Here is a 23,003-nt window from a genome sequence, read left to right as displayed (position 1 = left end):
TCATCAACATTTTTATTTTTCTAGATCATATTTTATGGGTTTTTTTAGGATACCGTTGAGCTTTATCTGAACTCACTTGACTAAAGAGTCTTCAATAGTTTGATTTAGATGCTGCTTCTTCCCTAAGAGAAGGAAAGTTACGTTTAAAGAAAAACAAAAGTTTGGGATAATAATGTATTTTAAACGCATTACAACTGGCAAAAACTGGACCTTCACCATCTCAACCTTCATTAAAGTTGAATAAGATGATGTTTTATTATCACTCAGAGCTGGACATGGAGGAGATGTTCCTACAGTACATGAAGATAAAAGCAAAAAATATTTACAGAATATACAACATTATATTGAGTATTCATAAAGGAAACTTTAAAGCCTTAAAATGAGCAAAATTGTTGACTTTTAAAAACTTTCCTGTACAGTCTGAACTTAGGATCAGTATTTATTCATTTCATTGTTGACCCTGGTCTTAAAAATTGTCTATAAATACTAATTACTTACTATCACAACACCAGAGTCAAGTACTTGACAGTACTACAAATATATATCCTTGTTACTACAGTATCTGAATATATTGTATTGTGTTTAGAAAAAGTTGTATATAATACTAAGTAAAGTACTGGTGAATTAAACAAAAATGAGTTCACGAAGATGGATAACCAGGTGTTAGTAGATCAAACAAAGACGATCTTCTATCAACCTAACTTCACACGATCCCTGTCTTCAGTGATCTTCTCATCTGTCGTACAGACCCATCCATACGACTGAAGGTTGATCTAAACTCTCGCTGACAGAACAGGTTTTCGATCTGTCACGGTTTTGCTTCCAGTCCTGAAGACTGACACCGGTGTCACCAGCTGCTCTCTTCGACCCAGAGACGCGAAGGAAACTCTTCAAACACAGTGACAATAATCCAGTTAAAAAAAAAAACTTTGGCACGGAGAGCGTTAAGTTTTAAGATTGCTCCAGAAACACCATCTGCTTTCACTTTGAAGAAAACCTGCTCGCCACCATCATGGCCGACCCATTTAGTTGTTGTCTGTTGTTTCTACTCCAGCTTCTGACGCTGCTTTCTTCGTGTACATCCGTCGTCCAATCCTCCCATCTTGTAATCGTGATTGCTCTTAATGAATCCCCCGTCTTTGCATAGCGATGTGTTCGTGCATGAGAGTCAACACCAGAAGGATTCTTCATTAAATCCTGAGGCACATCAAAGGCCTCTTGTTTTCTCTCGTGTTTGCTTTGATTGTTTGTGGTTCGTCCCGGAGCGACTCGTTGAACTCGGGGATATAGTCACAGAGTGATCCGGTGTAGCTACAATTTCGGTCCGCCCTACAATTTCGGTCCCCCCTACAATATCGTCCCCCCTACAATATCGTCCCCCCTACAATTTCGGTCCGCCCTACAATTTCGGTCCCCCCTACAATATCGTCCCCCCTACAATATCGTCCCCCCTACAATTTCGGTCCGCCCTACAATTTCGGTCCCCCCTACAATATCGTCCCCCCTACAATATCGTCCCCCCTACAATTTCGGTCCGCCCTACAATTTCGGTCCGCCCTACAATTTCGGTCCCCCCTACAATATCGTCCCCCCTACAATTTCGGTCCGCCCTACAATTTCGGTCCCCCCTACAATATCGTCCCCCCTACAATTTTGGTCCGCCCTACAATATCGTCCCCCCTACAATATCGTCCCCCCTACAATTTCGGTCCGCCCTACAATTTCGGTCCGCCCTACAATTTCGGTCCACCCTACAATATCGTCCCCCCTACAATTTCGGTCCCCCCTACAATATCGTCCCCCCTACAATTTCGGTCCGCCCTACAATATCGTCCCCCCTACAATTTCGGTCCGCCCTACAATTTCGGTCCCCCCTACAATATCGTCCCCCCTACAATTTCGGTCCGCCCTACAATTTCGGTCCCCCCTACAATATCGTCCCCCCTACAATTTCGGTCCGCCCTACAATTTCGGTCCCCCCTACAATATCGCCCCCCCTACAATTTCGGTCGCCCCTACAATATCGTCCCCCCTACAATATCGTCCCCTACTTCCTACTTGATGATGTCACACGCTGCATATGCGAACATCCCTTCATAATAATAACGTTTACATGATACTTTTTATCACATAAAACATTTATATTGACAAAAAGACGATTTTCGTCAACATAATCACTTTCTTTCATTTCCTGGTCTGACGATCATGTGACTTTGACACCAACAGGAAGTGTCTGCGCTACATGTGACGAAGCCGCTGATTGGCTGAAGCAGTTTTACTAATAAAGTTCGATTTCCGAAATAATTCGCTTATGTACATTTAATCATTAATTTAAATCGGGGAAAAAAAATCGAAATGAAAACTAAATAATTACTGAGGTGTTTATGAACTACAGACAGGTAGTAAAGTTATAGAAAAGGGTAATATTCTAACATTTTTGTTATTTGAAAAACTAATTATTTCGGAATTCGAATGTTTGTATTGCATTGTACAGTTGTGCGTTAATATTAGTTAAACAGCTTCAGCCAATCAGCGGATTCGTCACATGTAGCGCAGACACTTCCTGTTGGTGTCAAAGTCACATGATCGTCAGACCAGGAAATGAAAGAAAGTGATGATGTTGACGAAGATCGTCTTCTTGTCAATATAAATATTTTATGTGGTAAAAAGTATCATGTAAACGTTCTGTTGACATTTCTTTAACACATAATAAATATTTTAAAGAGACGTTCACATATGCAGCGTGTGACGTCATCACGTAGGAAGTGGGGGACGATATTGTAGGGGGGACGATATTGTAGGGGGGACGATATTGTAGGGGGGGGGGGCAATATTGTTGGGGGGACCGTTATTAGGGGGGACCGATATTGTAGTGGGGACAGATATATATATATATATATATATATATATATATATATATACACGACTCGAGGCGTCTCATCGGAGGGTCCCACTCATCAAGCTTCGATCGCTTTAACCCGAGGATTAATAAATCGCCAGATTGACGGTCATTAGAATTTGTGTCCTTAGAAGTCCGCCGGACAAAAAAAAAGGTTACGATGACTGAGGACGGCGACTCAACACTTTAAGTGGAAAGGCCTGTGAATTAGCTTCTACATTAATGCTTTTATTAGCATAGAAAACTCCCACGTTCCCCTTTTAATGTCTGCCACTCACTGGCTTCCTGCAAAATTTTATTACCTACCACCTCCACTTCTGCCACATCTGTCACTTCTCCCCTCAGCTCCCCTCTGCTCTCCTTCTTGCCCATGCAATTAACCACTACCAGCGCTAAAATGCCTAATGGGCTCGCCAGCCAGACACGATGGCTGATATAATGATGAACTCCCACTTACTTTACAATTGGCTGGAGGCAGAAAATCTCACTGAAAGCCAGTGAAAAGATTATTTTTAATCCAGTGCGACAGAAGAGATTGTTTTTCTACTTTGTTTAACAAAAGGCTGTTTTAAATAGCAGACGAGCGCAGACGCGACGCAATCGCCGACTGTACCGAAGTGAAAAACGCGTGCGTCATCTTTGGTAACGCCTCGCAATGTGAGAAGTGAGTCACAGAAACTGCAAACGCCATATTTTGTTGTTCATTAAAGGGCAAAACTGCATCTCGGTTCATACTTTTGGTTGTCGCACTTTTTCACATAGAAATTGTAAGTAAGTAATATTTGTTTTTGTATTTGCAATTTTCTATACCAGGGTCACAAAGCCTTTAAACAATCAAAACAATACTCAATGAAATATATACTTAAAAGATCAAGACACATAAGAAAAACACAGGAGCCTCAAATAAAAGTGTCTTGAGATGTTTCTTGAAGGAGTCAGTAGATCATCAAACACAGATGTTTCTTGAAGGAGTCAGTAGATCATCAAACACAGATGTTTCTTGAAGGAGTCAGTAGATCATCAAACACAGATGTTTCTTGAAGGAGTCAGTAGATCATCAAACACAGATGTTTCTTGAAGGAGTCAGTAGATCATCAAACACAGATGTTTCTTGAAGGAGTCAGTAGATCATCAAACACAGATGTTTCTTGAAGGAGTCAGTAGATCATCAAACACAGATGTTTCTTGAAGGAGTCAGTAGATCATCAAACACAGATGTTTCTTGAAGGAGTCAGTAGATCATCAAACACAGATGTTTCTTGAAGGAGTCAGTAGATCATCAAACACAGATGTTTCTTGAAGGAGTCAGTAGATCATCAAACACAAATGTTTCTTGAAGGAGTCAGTAGATCATCAAACACAGATGTTTCTTGAAGGAGTCAGTAGATCATCAAACACAGATGTTTCTTGAAGGAGTCAGTAGATCATCAAACACAGATGTTTCTTGAAGGAGTCAGTAGATCATCAAACACAGAGATGTTTCTTGAAGGAGTCAGTAGATCATCAAACACAGAGATGTTTCTTGAAGGAGTCAGTAGATCATCAAACACAGATGTTTCTTGAAGGAGTCAGTAGATCATCAAACACATATGTTTCTTGAAGGAGTCAGTAGATCATCAAACACAGATGTTTCTTGAAGGAGTCAGTAGATCATCAAACACAGATGTTTCTTGAAGGAGTCAGTAGATCATCAAACACAGAGATGGTTCTTGAAGGAGTCAGTAGATCATCAAACACAGATGTTTCTTGAAGGAGTCAGTAGATCATCAAACAAAGATGTTTCTTGAAGGAGTCAGTAGATCATCAAACACAGATGTTTCTTGAAGGAGTCAGTAGATCATCAAACACAGATGTTTCTTGAAGGAGTCAGTAGATCATCAAACACAGATGTTTCTTGAAGGAGTCAGTAGATCATCAAACACAGATGTTTCTTGAAGGAGTCAGTAGATCATCAAACACAGATGTTTCTTGAAGGAGTCAGTAGATCATCAAACACAGATGTTTCTTGAAGGAGTCAGTAGATCATCAAACACAGATGTTTCTTGAAGGAGTCAGTAGATCATCAAACACAGATGTTTCTTGAAGGAGTCAGTAGATCATCAAACACAGATGTTTCTTGAAGGAGTCAGGCGAGACACATTCTTCTTGTTTAGACAACAGACTGTTGCAATAGTCCAGACGAGAAGACAAAAACACATGGATAACAAGCTCCAGATAGTGTTTTGACAACATTTTTAACAAGTTTAGAGATTTTTCTTAGTTGAGAATTAAGAGAAATTGTGTTTTTCAAATACAATGAATTGAGTTTAACAAATTATCCAGAAATGTTCATAATAATAATGTTCTTCTTATTTTATTTTTTATGTATTATTTTTTATTGTTTATGAAAAATTGCTGGCTATTGGTAAAAAAACAATTTCCCAAAGGAGACCTCCTGAGGGATCAATAAAGTTTTACCTTACCTTACCTTACCTTATAAGGAGTCCAATATCTCAGTCCAATATCTGAGAATATATAAAAACGATCCACACAAAACAAGATTAAGATGAATCACAGGGAACTATAAACAAATAAAAAGATAGGTGGCGGTCATTAATCACTTATGACCACAAAGTAAATACAAACACCAGAAGGAAAACAATCCATAAAAAAGGATAAACCAAAGGCTTACGATGAGACCAGAATATTCATTTACCAAAGTTGATAAAATTACAAACTCTTGCAGATTCAACACTTTTTGTTGTTGTGAATATAAAGTCAAGGTCATGCAATGTGGAAACCATGTGCTAACTTGCTCTTCACACCTTTGCACATAGAAATAGTGAATTTGTTTAAAATTAATTTATGAATTGAGTTTAATAAACTCAAATATCTCAGTCAAATGACTGGCAGAAAATCAAAACTTGGAAAACAAGATTAAACCAGAACACAGAACTATAAACAAATAAAAAGATAGTTGGTGGTCAATATTCAGTAATGAGAAACAAAAGAAGTCACAGACACCGGCAGGAAAACAATCGAGAAAAAGGATAAACCAAAGGCTTATGTTGCCCTGAAGCAGGAACAGACTCCATCTCTGTCTTTTTGGCAACTTTTATTCCTCCTGTTGGTCGTTTATTAATTGGAACAATAAGACAATGAGGAACTCATGCAAAACAGCAACACAAGACCCTGCACTTCTCCGTCCGTCCAAACAATCCAAAGAATAAATAAAATAAACAAAATATCTTAATATTCTTTATTACTTGTTTTTTCAGTCTATTAATGTATTTAACTGCTATTTAAACATCATCTACAAATTTAATTTACTTACTAATTTATACTTCTGGGTCTCAACACTTACGATGAGACCAGAATATTCATTTACCAAAGTCGATAATAATTAAAACACGTGCAGATTTAATACTTTTGTTGTTGTAAATATAGAGTCTTGCAACACCTTTGCACATAGAAATGTTGATTTTATTTCGGAATTAAAATGTTTTGAGTTTAAGAAATGTCAAAGAAATGTTCAAAGGTTCACAAGGAGTCCAATAAATCAAAAATATCAAAACGATCCTCACACTAAATAAGATTAAGATGATACCAGGGAACTATAAACCCATAAAGTCACAGACATCAGGTGGAAAACAATCCACAAGAAGGAAAAACCAAACACTGACGATGAGATAGTAATAATAATTTAACACAGTTGATAGAATTACACATTTTTTGGAAGGCAAATAATTAAATAAGGTTAGTTGAGTGTTTGAATAATAATTTAAATGATTGCAAATCAAGTAGAAAATACTTTATTACGAGACTAAAGTGGTAGAAATAGTGGAAAAGTGGTAGTATTACTAGATTAAAGTCGTATAAAATACATTGATTGAAAGATTAAAGTTGTAGAAAATACTTTATTTCGAGATTAAATACATAGGAAAATAATTGATTACAAGACTAAAGTTGTACAAAGTACTTTACAACAAGATTAAAGTCGGATAAAAATACATTTATTGAAAGAATAAAGTTGTAGAAAATACTTTATTTCGAGATGAAAGTCGTAGGAAAATAGTTTATTATAAGTATAGAGTCGTAGAAAATACTTTATGATGAGATAAAAGACGTAGAAAATACATTTATTAAGAGATTCAAGTCATGCAAAATACTTTATAACGAGATTAAAGTAGTGGAAAATACTTTACAACAAGATTAAAGTCGGATAAAAATACATTTATTGAAAGATTAAAGTTGTAGAAAATACTTTATTTTGAGATGAAAGTCGTAGGAAAATAGTTTATTATAAGTATAGAGTCGTAGAAAATAATTTATGATGAGATTAAAGACGTAGAAAATACATTTATTAAGAGATTCAAGTCATGCAAAATACTTTATAACGAGATTAAGGTAGTGGAAAATACTTTATTACGAGATTTAAGTCGTACAAAATACTTAATAACGAGATTTCATTCGTAGAAAATACATTTATTGATTTAAAATGTAGAATTTACTTTATTTCAAGATTAGAGTCGTATAAAATACATTGATTACGAGATCAAAGTCGTAGAAAAAACTTTATAACGAGATTAAAGTCGTAGGAAAATAGTAAATTATAAGATTAAAGTTGTATAAAATACTTTATTTTGAGATTAAAGTCTTAGGAAAATCTTTTATAATGAGATTAAAGAGAGATTATGTTAGTTGAATGTAATAAAATGAATACAATCAAACACTTACCAAAATACATTTAAGTAAGTAAGTAAGTAAGTAATATTTATTTATATAGCGCTTTTCGAGACCAGGGTCACAAAGCGCTTAAACAATCAAAACAATACTCAAAAAAGTACATACTTTAATTATACTTTTTTTCCTTGTACTAAACGTTACTAGATCTTTAAGATATTCTCCAGGACATATCTGCAAAAAGAAATCTAAAATAAAATATAAAACCATTTATATAGAGAAATGAATGTGGTTAATGGTTGGGATCTTGTTCTCCAGTGAGTGGAAGCATAGGATCGTAGAATTGAAGCGTGAGTTTGTAATGAATTGAAAATAAAAAAAAAGTCTCCACTTGAACATCCTTTGGAGTCTTTCCAAGCACGTCGGGCTGAAAAGATTCAAGTGGGCAGCTGAGGGATGTCTGAGAATCAGTGCGACCCTTGTGACCCGGTTAAATAGTGAAGACGAATGAATGACACTTAGTTTTTCTTCTGCTCGGAGACTATAGAAGAGAAGGAGCGAGAGAGCAGTCGGCTGGAAACACACACCACTACACACACGTGCACACAATGAGTCCAAGGAAGCGCTAAAGCAAGATCAAATAATCTCAAAAGATTGATACATCTTCTCAAATCAATGAAATGTGGACATGTTATGATCTACGAGGCCAAAGAAGAGATTATGTGAATCTTTTATAGTTTAAAATTATATAGTTGACTTTTAATTGACTTTCCTCTCTAGGTGTTCCTTCAAAACTTCTTAGTAGTTATTTATAACTAACTCTAAATCAAATGTTTGGCATATTTTCCACAATTAATACACGTGTTCTACCCTGATGTAACACGGGATACCACAAACACATTTGTTTTCAGGGCCTTTGGGTCATCTTGACCCTGAGATAGCACAAGGGATTGCACAAACACATTTGTTTTCAGGGAACTTCAGATCACCTTGACTCTGAGATAACACAAGGGATTCCACAAACACATTAGTTCTCAGAGCCTTTAGGTTACCTTGACCCTGAGATAACACAGGGGATACCACATACACATTAGTTTTCAGAGCCTTCGGGTCACCTTGACCCTGAGGTAACACAAGGGATTGCACAAACACATTTGTTTTCAGGGAACTTCGGGTCACCTTGACCCTGAGATAACACAGGGGATACCACATACACATTAGTTTTCAGAGCCTTCGGGTCACCTTGACCCTGAGATAACACAAGGGATTGCACATACACATTAGTTTTCAGAGCCTTCGGGTCACCTTGACCCTGAGATAGCACAAGGGATTGCACAAACACATTTGTTTTCAGGGAACTTCGGGTCACCTTGACCCTGAGATAACACAGGGGATACCAGATACACATAAATATTACTTACTTACTTACTTACTTACATTTGTTTTCAGAGCCTTCGGGTCACCTTGACCCTGAGATAACACAAGGGATTGCACAAACACATTTGTTTTCAGGGAACTTCGGGTCACCTTGACCCTGAGATAACACAGGGGATACCACATTAGTTTTCAGAGCCTTCGGGTCACCTTGACCCTGAGGTAACACAAGGGATACCACAGACACATTTGTTTTCAGAGCCTTCGGGTCACCTTGACCCTGAGGTAACACAAGGGATACCACATACACATTAGTTTTCAGAGCCTTTGGGTCACCTTGACCCTGAGATAACACAGGGGATACCACAGACACATTTGTTTTCAGAGCCTTCGGGTCACCTTGACCCTGAGATAACACAAGGGTTAAACAGCATTGAAAGAACCAACAATGAGACCCAATGACCGAGTTAACGTGTTTGAACAGAAAACGACTATTTTGGGGTGAAACCAAACTAGTTGGAGGGAAACCAAAAAAATGAAAACGTTTTTTTTTTTTTCCGTGGATTCGTTGGAGAGTCTGATGCTTCCTGAGCCTCGGCATGAATAATTGGCTCCGTCACTCAGATCCCAGCCAAGGTTCTGCTGGACGTGCTGACGGTTCGGGTCGAGGCCAGTTTTTATGACATTGACAAACTTACTGTCATTGTCACTTTTTTTTAGTGTTGGTTTTGCTACGACGTGCTTTAATGAAGAGCCTGTTCTCAGAGAGAAGATCTACCTGCTCACCTTGGCGCTCGGTTCTTGGAGCTTCTTCTTTCTCACCTCGGGGGGAACTGGCACGTGTGTGTGTGTGTGTGTGTGTGTGTGTGTGTGTGTGTGTGTGTGTGTGTGTGTTGATGGGGGTGAAGCCACTGTCCCCGGGGGGATACATCTGTTTATGGGGAACATAGTGTGTGTGAATATGGAGGCAGAAATTCCAGCACCTGGACCAGCTTCTTCTCTCGGGCTGTTTCGCAGCTGAGCCGGGCCCTGAGCATCTGCACAGCCACGGGGCCGAGTGAGGCTCTTCATACATATCGGAGCCACAAGAACCCTCCAGGAAACATGCGAACCTTTCCTTACTCTCTCTCTGAACCCCCACAATTACGTGCAACGTTTAGGGTTTGTAGAAGAAATACATTCATCAGGTCAAACTTCTACTCAATAAGGCGCAGGTGGAACTGGGGGTCTCTTACATCTTCTAAGGGGCCACATTTTATACAGTTGTTAGGGGCCATCAAGAAAAAAAAGGAGCACACATTTACAAAGATTATTATTTTATTGTTGTGTTTTATTTTATAAAACGATGTTAACAATCTTGTATATATATTTTTTTCGAATAATATAATACAACTGTGTTGTTGTGATGTGTGACTCTATTGTATCATCAGTGTGTGTGTGTGTGTTGTGAAGTGTGACTCTATTGTATCATCAGTGTTTGTGTGTGTTTGTTGTGATGTGTGACTCTATTGTATCATCAGTGTTTGTGTGTGTTTGTTGTGATGTGTGACTCTATTGTATCATCAGTGTGTGTTGTTGTGATGTGTGACTCTATTGTATCATCAGTGTGTGTGTGTGTGTTGTTGTGATGTGTGACTCTATTATATCATCAGTGTGTGTGTTGTTGTGATGTGTGACTCTATTGTATCATCAGTGTGTGTGTTGTTGTGATGCGTGACTCTATTGTATCATCAGTGTGTGTGTTTTGTTGTGATGTGTGACTCTATTGTATCATCAGTGTTTGTGTGTTGTTGTGATGTGTGACTCTATTGTATCATCAGTGTGTGTGTGTTGTTGTGATGTGTGACTCTATTGTATCATCAGTGTGTGTGTGTTGTTGTGATGTGTGACTCTATTCTATCATCAGTGTGTGTCTTGTTGTGATGTGTGACTCTATTGTATCATCAGTGTGTGTGTGTTGTTGTGATGTGTGACTCTATTGTATCATCAGTGTGTGTGTGTATTGTTGTGATGTGTGACTCTATTGTATTATCAGTGTGTGTGTGTTGTTGTGATGTGTGACTCTATTGTATTATCAGTGTGTGTGTGTTGTTGTGATGTGTGACTCTATTGTATCATCAGTGTGTGTGTGTTGTTGTGATGTGTGACTCTATTGTATTATCAGTGTGTGTGTGTTGTTGTGATGTGTGACTCTATTGTATCATCAGTGTGTGTGTGTTGTTGTGATGTGTGACTCTATTGTATCATCAGTGTGTGTGTGTTGTTGTGATGTGTGACTCTATTGTATCATCAGTGTGTGTTGTTGTGATGTGTGACTCTATTGTATCATCAGTGTGTGTTGTTGTGATGTGTGACTCTATTGTATCATCAGTGTGTGTTTGTAAAAAACTCTCTTTTCATTGAAATATTGACATTATAAAATTAAAACTCCGCCCACTGAAAACATTTTGTTTTTCTGGAGATTAAATCTTGTTGACCATAACCACACCCACTCTGTGGTGATTGGTCAATCATGGAGGTTTGTCACTGTGCGTCATCAATGGTCTCCAGCTCCAAGTTACTCGTTGTATAAACAAAGCGTGATCACAGCTGGAGGAGGAGTGAAGCCATTATTACGTCATAATGGACTCTCGTAACCTCTCGTTCGTCCAGATTTCAGAGCAACTTTATAAAGTAATAAGAGTAAAACATGGTCATGATGAGAAGTTACTGCGTCTTGAAGAGAACGACTTCAACATGTCATACATGTCAGGAGAGTTAAAGTAGATGTATTGTAATGAAATGTATTTTAAATGAAGGCACACATGTTCTTATTATTGATACTACAATGTTTCTTGCTGATGTTGCTCGACTCACACTCAATAATGCATTTTTAAAACTGAATGTATTCTGTGTTTGTTTTGGCTCTTTCTCACTTCATTTATCTTTCTATGTACAAAATAAAATATATTTAATTGCTGCAGCAAACGCATGCAAATAAAGCGTAACGTCTGGTATTAAAACATAAAAACTCACTGTAAGTAAAAAGTTGAGACCACATTTCCTCCCAAGCATATAATTAAAAATTATAGGGAAAAAGCTGCACCTATTTAAAATTCATGGTGGAGTCTGTGAGGTAGAAGCCGCTGCTCGTGGGAGAACATCGCTATGGAAATGAAGACGTACCTTCAAAGGGATCCCACCTTTGTCAATTAGACGCAATTGAGTTTCCTTTGGATTTACATAATCCGAGAGCTTGTTATTCCCACAAACGTTACGATCGTTGAAGTTGTTTATTGCTTAAATTGAAGTGAAATGCTCTGCGGAAAAATACACTAATTGCAATTAACCGAAAGTCATTAGCTAAGTTTTGTCGAAGTTTTCCGTGGAATCGTCCTCCAGAGAGACTGGATCGAGTCTCGCGATGTGTGGATCCGGCGGCTCTCGCTCAGGCGGCGGAATTACATGATGTCTTGGATTATTTTGGGCTCAGACGCTTGGTTTTTGGAGGAACGTGCTGCTGTATTGTTTACTACTATGGTGTTACCACATGTACTGCGTCAAATATACATGGGAATACGATATATTATCATCCTCGGTGTTAATAACATCATCATTATCATACTTTTTACATTAAAATACATCATTTTAATACTTTATATTGAATTCAAAGGTGGTTAAAATCCTACTCTATGCTTCAGAGCTTCAGACGAGCCAGAAGACGAAGCAAACACGATAGAGTAGCCAAAAGTCACTGTCTGTAATAAATAAAATAGACATGAAGGTGAATCCAAAAACAGGCTCCAACGAGGACGAAAACAAAAACAGAATCCAAAATTCAAAACATGTCAGACATGGGGCGAGGGGGGGGGGGGAGAAAAAGAGAGGAATACTTCTTAACCCTTGTATTATCTCAGGGTCAAAGTGACCCAAAGACACATGTGTTTGAGGTATCCTGTGTGTTGTCCACCATGACCCAGAGGCAACACAAGGGATAGCAAAAAACACCTTTTTTTTTGTTAGGCCTGCGGGTCACCTTGACCCTGAGATAACAAAAGGGTTAAAAAGTAAACTGTGACAACGTCAGGAAGATTCTCAGGAATATCCAAAAGTCAAATAGAGTAAAACCTGAGCTGTGTCTCAAATCACATACTTGTACTTAAACACAGTACTTTTAGTGCATAAGTGCGTCTCAATTCTTAGTATGTAATTGTAGTGCTCCATACACACTTGATTGACACTAAAACACACACAAAACTGAGTATTGATCGATGGACACTTTCTACACTATACGACAAAATGTACAAAGATCATGACACTCTAGTTGTATTAATAACTTAAATTTAGAAACAGTATATTTATTTTTTAATATAATATATATAGAATTAAGTATTAATTAGACTTTCAGCTTAGTCTAGTGAAATAAAAGTTCAACGATGCATTTTCATATCAAGGATTATAATAATTAAATGAATTTTTACTCATTATTTTATTTTCATTCCTGTAGATCTGCCGCTCGTCAATCTCTCGGTGGATCCTCAACCAGTCCTGGAGGGAAATCTGGTCCGGTTCTACTGCTCGGCCAAAGCCAACCCTCCGGTCACGATGTTCAGGTGAGTCTTGTGATGAAATAAACATCAGGTGGTGGGATGTGTCGTCCCAGGGTCAAGGTGACCCGGAGGTCTGAAAACAAATGTGTTTGTGTTGCTTTTGAGTCAACAAGAACGACTTCCCTGGTGCTATACATGCATGTGAACTGATGGAGGTCGTTTGACCCAAACCTCTGGGTCACTTTGACCCTGAGATAACACAAGGGTTTATTTAATGTAACAGTAACAAATTGGAAGATTTCTCCAGAAATCTCAAAACTTTTCTTATTCGACCTTCAAGTATTTGCTTAGAGAAAAAAAGTGTTTCCATGGGCGACAGTTTCAGACGTTCAAGAACACTCTTGTCGTTCTGCTTTCTTTCTAATCACTCGTTCATTTCTCTCTCCTTCTTTTTTTGATCAAGAGGGAAAATAAGATAAAAATGAAATCGATATTAGAGCGAATTGGCCGACATGTAATCGTGTGTAGCTCACCGGGGAAATGGAAGGATACACAACACAACACAACAACACACTCGCATGTGGCACAACTGAGATGTTGGCTGTTGATGGATTTCAGCATGTTGGGGGGGTTTGGGGGGGGCGAAGATACAGTGGAAAACAAGGTTTGTATTTGATTGTTGGGGCGCACGGCAGCGACAGGACGTCTATCGCACCCGCGAAGGGGATTTGGTCGCTATTGTTATGAGGTCGGATCAATGCGAGTCCAGCCTCTCCGCGGAGCACGAGTCCTCCACAATAACGGCTGAGATTACTTTTCCTCTAGTGGCCTGACAAAGAACAGCCCCGAAGATATATATCGTGAACCCCGAATAATCCCAACACATGTACGTCCAGGAACAGGCGAATCCAAATATGGAGTCAACGCTAAGATAAATGTTGGAGGACATTCTGATGATGAATTACTACATAGAATCTTGAGCCGTACATCAAAAAAAGAAAACTCTCCTGAGATTTACCTGAGGCGACTGGACTTGCGGGGTACGTTGGCAGAATAGTTTGGGGCCATTTATCAACGTCTGTCAACTTGCTGAGACGGGGAGAAAAAAACAGAGCGAATTCAAAAGCCGTGGAAAATACAAAACTATTCCCTCTTTCAGCCTTTTGTCCATCGCTTGTCCCGACAATGCCGGGCCGCGGGTTCTGGGAGCTAATTCCGCCTGACATTGTGTGAGAGAAGGAGGAGACGCTGACAGGTTAACGGTCTATTGCGAGGGACACACAAGAGAGACTCGGAGACACATTCACGGCCGACTCGAGCGTGAATACAACAAACTCCAGAGAAGCAGGTTTGATGCGGAGGAGTCGCGCTGAGGTGCTGGCAGGTTAATTCGCTTTTACAGGCGATGAAGGCTTGTTTGGTCGTGTGGCGACGTCGCCTTTCTTTTTTATTCAAACATGGCTGAAATAAACGGAGAAAACCATTGAAAGACTTGTCAATTTACTAGAGTGGATCCAAGTGTATTCAGGAGAAGAAAACAACATTTGATATTTTGGCAGTTTGTTCTTCGGTTATATATTATTGCATTTTATTTTTATTTTCTGGAACATAATAAATCAGTTCAATATAATATAATATAATATAATATAATATAATATAATATAATATAATATAATATAATATAATATAATATAATATAATATAATATAATATAATATAATAGAATATAATATAATATAATATGATATAATATAATACAATTAAATAAAATATAATAAAATTAAATATAGTATAATATAATATAATATAATATAATATAATATAATATAATATAATTAATATAATACAATATAATATAATATAATGTGATATAATATAATACAATTAAATAAAATATAATCAAATAAAATATAGTATAATATAATATAATATAATATAATATAACATAACATAACATAATATAAAATAATATAATATAATATAATATAATATAATATAATATAATATAATATAATATAATATAATATAATACAATATAATATAATATAATATAATATAATATGATATAATATAATACAATTAAATAAAATATAATAAAATAAAATATAGTATAATATAATATAATATAACATAACATAACATAACATAACATAACATAACATAACATAACATAATATAATATAAAATAATATAATATAATATAATATAATATAATATAATATAATATAATATAATATAATATAATATAATATAATACAATATAATATAATATAATATGATATAATATAATACAATTAAATAAAATATAATAAAATAAAATATAGTATAATATAATATAATATAATATAATATAATATAATATAATATAATATAATTAATATAATACAATATAATATAATATAATATGATATAATATAATACAATTAAATAAAATATAATCAAATAAAATATAGTATAATATAATATAATATAATATAATATAACATAACATAACATAATATAAAATAATATAATATAATATAATATAATATAATATAATATAATATAATATAATATAATATAATATAATATAATATAATATAATATAATATAATACAATATAATATAATATAATATAATATAATATGATCTAATATAATACAATTAAATAAAATATAATAAAATAAAATATAGTATAATATAATATAATATAACATAACATAACATAACATAACATAACATAACATAATATAATATAAAATAATATAATATAATATAATATAATATAATATAATATAATATAATATAATATAATATAATATAATATAATATAACATAATATAATATAATATAATATAATATAATATTCAAATGTTGCTGTTTGGGATTTGATATAAAAATGATAGAAATACTAAAAAGGATCCAAATAAATACAGTTCAATTTTATCTCCTTTAAATCTCTTGGCTTTTATGTGATGTCATAGTTTAGTATTTAACTGTTTTCTTTAATGGGTTTTAACTCTGTTTCATTGTTTTATTGCATTTCATTTTACTTTGTTCATCTTAATATCTTACATGATCTATTTTGTTTACAATGTTTGGTGCTGTTTCCCAACATACGTGTCATTAATCAATGAATTCTGCTTGATTTAAATTCTGCTCTGATTGAAAGAACTTTGTGACTCTTGTTAAACGCTGGTTTATTAATACAGATTATTGGGATTTAAAATAAATAAATTACAGTAATTTTCATCACCTGAAGGCTTGTTCAGTCGTGTGGCGACGTTGCCTTAAATTTGTATTCAAACATGGCTGAAATAAATGAAGAAAACCATTGAAAGAATTGTAAACTTATTAAAGTGGATCTCAGTGTATTTAGGAGAAGAAAACAACTCTTGATATTTTAGCAGTTTGTTGTTTAGTTACATTTAATTTTATCAATAAAACGATGCTCAAGAAAACAAAAGTCTTAAACGTGTTGATCCAGCGACATATTAAAGAATCTGGTTTCAGTGCAGCCTTTCTTTTTCTTTAATTTCATTTTAATTGCTTTTCTCTGTGTCTGCCTCGCACACAGCTCACTGTGCAATTATATAACAACCAGACACACTAATAACTTTCGATACTTCAAGGTTACACAGTTCTGCAGTTTCCGTCTCCCGCCCAGATTTATCTGCAATTTATATAAGCACTTCTGTACTCGCATGCACCGCTGGCATTCAGGTTTTTCTGGCCTTATAATGGCTCCTTGAAAGGCTTTAGCTTCGGAGAATCCCCCACAAATTCACCCTCCAGAGAGCAATATCACAGAGGAGTGCAGGAAGCTGGTCAAGCACTGCGGGGCCATTATTCAGGGCTAATATTCTCTGTCTATCCAGGATGGGATAAAACACAAGGACAGAAGGGCCTGGTGGAAGGATCGCCTCGCTCGTCCTCGGGAGAGTCGTCCATTCCCAATGTATGCCGAAGTCAATTCTACTTCCCGCAGTTCAATGGACACTTGAGAGTTGAAATCAAGAGGTTTGGAGCGATAGTGCAAGAAATAGTCTCTTCAGGTGTCTATTATCTTTTGTATTTGTCACGCCGCGTCCATCAATCCTGATCTAACCAGGAGATAAAAGTGACGTATAGATCTTTGGATCCCTTTAAGGATTTCCATCATTTTTAATACCAAATCCCAAACAGCGACATGGGAACGACGAGTACGGATGAAAATCCATCATTTTAAATTTTTTGACTCTGCCAAGAAATGTTTTTTCTGGAGGCATTTATCTGTTAGAGAAATACTGGGACAAGAAGCTGATGATTGGAATTACCTTCTGGATGCTGATGACCACCTGTCGTCAGGTGAAGACATGTAAAATGGCCGCCAGTCTCAGAGTCAAAGTGGTGAACTGGAGTCGGTGGTTAAATAGAATAAAACTGGTGGTGAAGGAACCTGACAAACACTGAGATATTTTCGATAGATTGAGCAGGATTTTTGTTTGCTCCGTAGACTATGAAAGGTGACCCTACCTGATAATTCCCCATTGAACCAGTGGATGGATGGATAGATGGGTAGATATGTTAGATAATATATAGATGGTTAAAGATACATGGATACATCACAATACTTGTTGTAATGAGCTGCTTGGCAGTGGTCTGCATTCGCAAAGTGTTTAGCTAGTTTCAGAATATTTCCACCAGATTATTTTCCCATGAATCAGTAGATGAGTGGGTAGTTATGTAGATAGAAATTCAAAGATGAGTAGTTACATCACAGTACTTGTGGCAATGAGCTGCTTGGCTGAGGTCTGCATTCACAAAGTGCCTAGCTAGTTTGTAAATACTTTTACCATATCATAACCCCATTGAACCAGTGGATGGGTGGATGGATAGATGGGTAGATATGTTAGATAATATATAGATGCTTAAGATACATGGTAACATCACAGTACTTGTGGAAATGAGCTGCTTGGCAGAAGTCTGCAATCACAAAGTGTTTAGCTAGTAGAATATTTCTACCAGATTATAATCCCATTGAACCAGTGGATGGTTGGATAGATAGATGGGTATATTTGTTAGATAATACATAGATGGTTAAAGCTACATGGTTACATCACAATACTTGTTGTAAAGAGCTGCTTGGCAGAGGTCTGAATTCACTCAGTGCCTTACTAGTTTCTGTTTATGTTAAAGTTTAAAAAAGTCTTCAAGTGGAACTTCTTATACACTTTAGCTCATAAATACTCTGATCCATTTAAAAGATTATTTAGAATAAAAGAAAACTGAACAAAACATAAGTATTATCTTTTCTTCTGTGGTGTCTTCAGCGTCGAAGCTGTTAAAAACAGAAACCAGCTAACGAGTGAATATTGGACCGAACAGATTTATCTGTTGTGCAGCAGTTGTTGTCGAAGCACAAATCGGAACAGAGGATATATGTGGCGCTGATTGTGTAAACGAAGCAAGAGCATCTGTTTACCGTCAGCATTTAGGGAATCAAGCGATCCTGGAGGGAACGGTGCATGGGTCAGAACGTCTTCATTACTGTTTATAGGGGCTGACGGGGATACGTCACAATCACTCAACCAGCCCTGATGAAGACACAGAGGAGTTTCCACCATCCAAACACGAAGCCACCCGAGACCGGAGAGAATAACAAACAAAGCAAATCAGGTCCCTCGTCTGCGCATACATGCAGACACCGTGTGGAAACAAACTCCCGCTCCATTCCGCGGCGCTCCTCCTCTAATCCCACTTGCGTTTTATTTATACTCTTGAATTCTTTAATAAAATAACTTGGCTTGACATCAAGAAAACTTGTGATAGGTTCTGACGTGTTCGTGGGACTCGATTAGCATCTTTTTCCTGCCACATCCGGCAAAGTTTTGCGAAGATAATATCGCAGCCGATGCGTGCGGCCGGCGCCTTGATAATGGCGGCTCATAAAAAGGGAATTAAAGCTCATTAACATATGCCTGCTAGTTTGTGAATGAACGCCACCATTTGCTCATTAAAAAAGCTGGAGGACGCCGACATTGTGACGCTTTTGTTTAACTGAACATGCTTGTTTGATGATGCAATTAATTAAGAGACGGGTTTCTGTATCCACAGAGTTGTGATGCATAAACCGGAGGAACTAAATACAAAACATCTCACAAATATGATCAAATATTTGACATAATCACGATAAATATTGAGATCAGTCACACAAGAAAATACAGGCTTTAATTTGAACTTCTATATTAGTCATATGTACAGATGCCGAACAGGTACTTTTTGGTGCTTTAACGGTGTCCGAAATGTCGTTGAAATGTGGTTTTTACCTCTGGCGTCGAATGAGACGGTGAATCCTTGTCTTGAGTATCTGTAGAAAGCTATTAATTTAAGATCAACCATATTATCAGGAAAATTACTGTAATTTATTTTAAAAATAATCCTAATAATCTGTATTTATATACCAGCGTTTAACAAGAGTCACAAAGTGCTTTCAATTAGAGCAGAATACAAACATGATTCATTGATTAATGTCACGTTCATTTGGAAACAGCATCAAACATTAATGTAAACAAAATAGATCATGTGAGATATTAAAATGAACAAAGAAAAATAAAATGCAATAAAACAATGAAAAAGAGTTAAAACCCATTAAAGAATACAGTTAAATATTAAACCATGATATCACATAAAAGCCAGCGTGTTTAAAGGAGATAAAATGGAATTATAGATATTATATTATATTATATTATATTATATTATATTATATTATATTATATTATATTATATTATATTATATTATATTATATTATATTATATTATATTATATTATATTATATTATATTATATTATATTATATTATATTATATTAAAATGTAAATTGATACATTAAATATAAATGAATACAGTTAAAATATGACATTAAAAGTGTGTTTTTAAAGTAACTAAGTAAGTTATTAATACTTGTAAAGCTCTCTCCTCAGACCAGGGACACAAAGAGATGTGAAATAATATATCTTCAGCGATGATGTTCCAAAGTCAAGGAGCCCTGATGCAGGACACTTGGTACTATTTGATATTAACAACCAATATAAACCTGCCCGAACATCTAAGAAAAATAATAATCACACATTTAAAATCATTTCTAAAATGCAAAGCGAGTCCATGCGATGATGCTAAAAGTTAGCTGATGTGATGTCATCTGTTCAAACCAGTTGAAACAAGAATAAAACCAGCCTATAGTTCGGTTACACCAGTAACAAGTCAAGATGATCTATAATCATTAAACACAACGTACGGCTGGTCCAACACACCTTTTATCTCCTGGTTTTTATGAAATAATAACCTGTTCTTTGGCTCCTCGGTTTACGCTCAGACACAGAAACATCTTGTATGTGTCGAGGTTTACACACTCGAGCACTCAGGATTCTTGTCTGTTTTCTGAGGCAAATCCCTGAATAGATAACAGGCGAGAGTCAGACAGTGAGAAAGCATATTCCTGACTCGCCGACCTCCCGGGGGTAAAGCAGATGTTTGCGTTACCTTGGTTCAAGTATATTCAGAGATCACACGTGTCCATTTGTCAATATAACAGACAGTCCCATCTACCGCCTACTCTGTAGGTGAATAACAATTGTCTCGGTGAAATCCTTCACACACACACAAGCTTGTGCACACATGGGCCACTTACACAACACGGTCTTGTTGAGTGGAAAATATATTGGAACTACAGAAGCAATAACGAAACTTTGCAAGTGACACGTTTAGTAAAAGCCAGATCGGAGCGACGGTTCTAGTCTAATCCAGATGAACCAGCTTGTAGAGATATTCAAAATCATGGAAACTATAATAACTTTCATGACTATCGATCAGATTCTGCAACATACATGAACATTTGAGCAAATATCAAATGGGTTTTTATAGGTGTTTTAACTGTATATTAATAATATTGATAATAATAACTGTGACATTATTACTGGTGTAATTATGACTATTACATCCCAGAAACGAGCCAGAAATGACATTGAATAGTGACTCTACCATTTTATTTAAATAAGTAAGTTAGTAATTGATATTTATAGAGCTCTTTTCTAGACCAGGGTCACAAAGCGCTTGAACAATCAAAACAATACTCAATAAAATATATACTTAAAAAGTCAGGATAACACCGAGAACAAAACAGGAGTCTCAGAGAATCAAGAAAAAGCACAAATAAAAGTGTATTGAGATGTTTCTTGAAGGAGTCAGTAGATCATCAAACACAGATGTTTCTTGAAGGAGTCAGTAGATCATCAAACACAGATGTTTCTTGAAGGAGTCAGTAGATCATCAAACACAGATGTTTCTTGAAGGAGTCAATAGATCATCAAACACAGATGTTTCTTGAAGGAGTCAGTAGATCATCAAACACAGATGTTTCTTGAAGGAGTCAGTAGATCATCAAACACAGATGTTTCTTGAAGGAGTCAATAGATCATCAAACACAGATGTTTCTTGAAGGAGTCAGTAGATCATCAAACACAGATGTTTCTTGAAGGAGTCAGTAGATCATCAAACACAGATGTTTCTTGAAGGAGTCAGTAGATCATCAAACACAGATGTTTCTTGAAGGAGTCAGTAGATCATAAAACACAGATGTTTCTTGGAGGAGTCAGTAGATCATCAAACACAGATGTTTCTTGAAGGAGTCAAAAGATCATCAAACACAGATGTTTCTTGAAGGAGTCAGTAGATCATCAAACACAGATGTTTCTTGAAGGAGTCAGTAGATCATAAAACACAGATGTTTCTTGGAGGAGTCAGTAGATCATCAAACACAGATGTTTCTTGAAGGAGTCAATAGATCATCAAACACAGATGTTTCTTGAAGGAGTCAATAGATCATAAAACACAGATGTTTCTTGGAGGAGTCAGTAGATCATCAAACACAGATGTTTCTTGAAGGAGTCAATAGATCATCAAACACAGATGTTTCTTGAAGGAGTCAGTAGATCATCAAACACAGATGTTTCTTGAAGGAGTCAGTAGATCATCAAACACAGATGTTTCTTGAAGGAGTCAGTAGATCATCAAACACAGATGTTTCTTGAAGTAGTCAGTAGATCATCAAACACAGATGTTTCTTGAAGGAGTCAGTAGATCATCAAACACAGATGTTTCTTGAAGGAGTCAGTAGATCATCAAACACAGATGTTTCTTGAAGGAGTCAGTAGATCATCAAACACAGATGTTTCTTGAAGGAGTCAGTAGATCATCAAACACAGATGTTTCTTGAAGGAGTCAGTAGATCATCAAACACAGATGTTTCTTGAAGGAGTCAGTAGATCATCAAACACAGATGTTTCTTGAAGGAGTCAGTAGATCATCAAACACAGATGTTTCTTGAAGGAGTCAGTAGATCATCAAACACAGATGTTTCTTGAAGGAGTCAGTAGATCATCAAACACAGATGTTTCTTAAAGGAGTCAGTAGATCATCAAACACAGATGTTTCTTGAAGGAGTCAGTAGATCATCAAACACAGATGTTTCTTGAAGGAGTCAGTAGATCATCAAACACAGATGTTTCTTGAAGGAGTCAGTA

The 23,003-nt window shown here is 36.2% G+C and overlaps 1 protein-coding gene across 15 annotated transcripts in view; it reads left to right on the top strand.

Moving 5' to 3' along the window:
* Window positions 1-23,003, top strand: part of kirrel3b (kirre like nephrin family adhesion molecule 3b) — a 213,318-nt gene that overhangs the window by 154,102 nt on the left and 36,213 nt on the right. For all 15 annotated transcript variants that reach the window (XM_087795347.1, XM_087795339.1, XM_087795353.1 and 12 more), the window contains one exon: window positions 13,422-13,527. In XM_087795347.1, the coding sequence (XP_087651473.1) occupies window positions 13,422-13,527 (106 nt within the window). The remainder of the gene's footprint in view (window positions 1-13,421; window positions 13,528-23,003) is intronic.

This window comes from Callionymus lyra, chromosome 7, assembly GCF_982586985.1.
Source record: "Callionymus lyra chromosome 7, fCalLyr1.hap1.1, whole genome shotgun sequence".
NCBI lineage: Eukaryota > Metazoa > Chordata > Actinopteri > Syngnathiformes > Callionymidae > Callionymus > Callionymus lyra.
The sequence above is the reverse complement of the archived record's forward strand: the minus strand, read 5'-3'. Positions and strand labels throughout refer to the sequence as shown.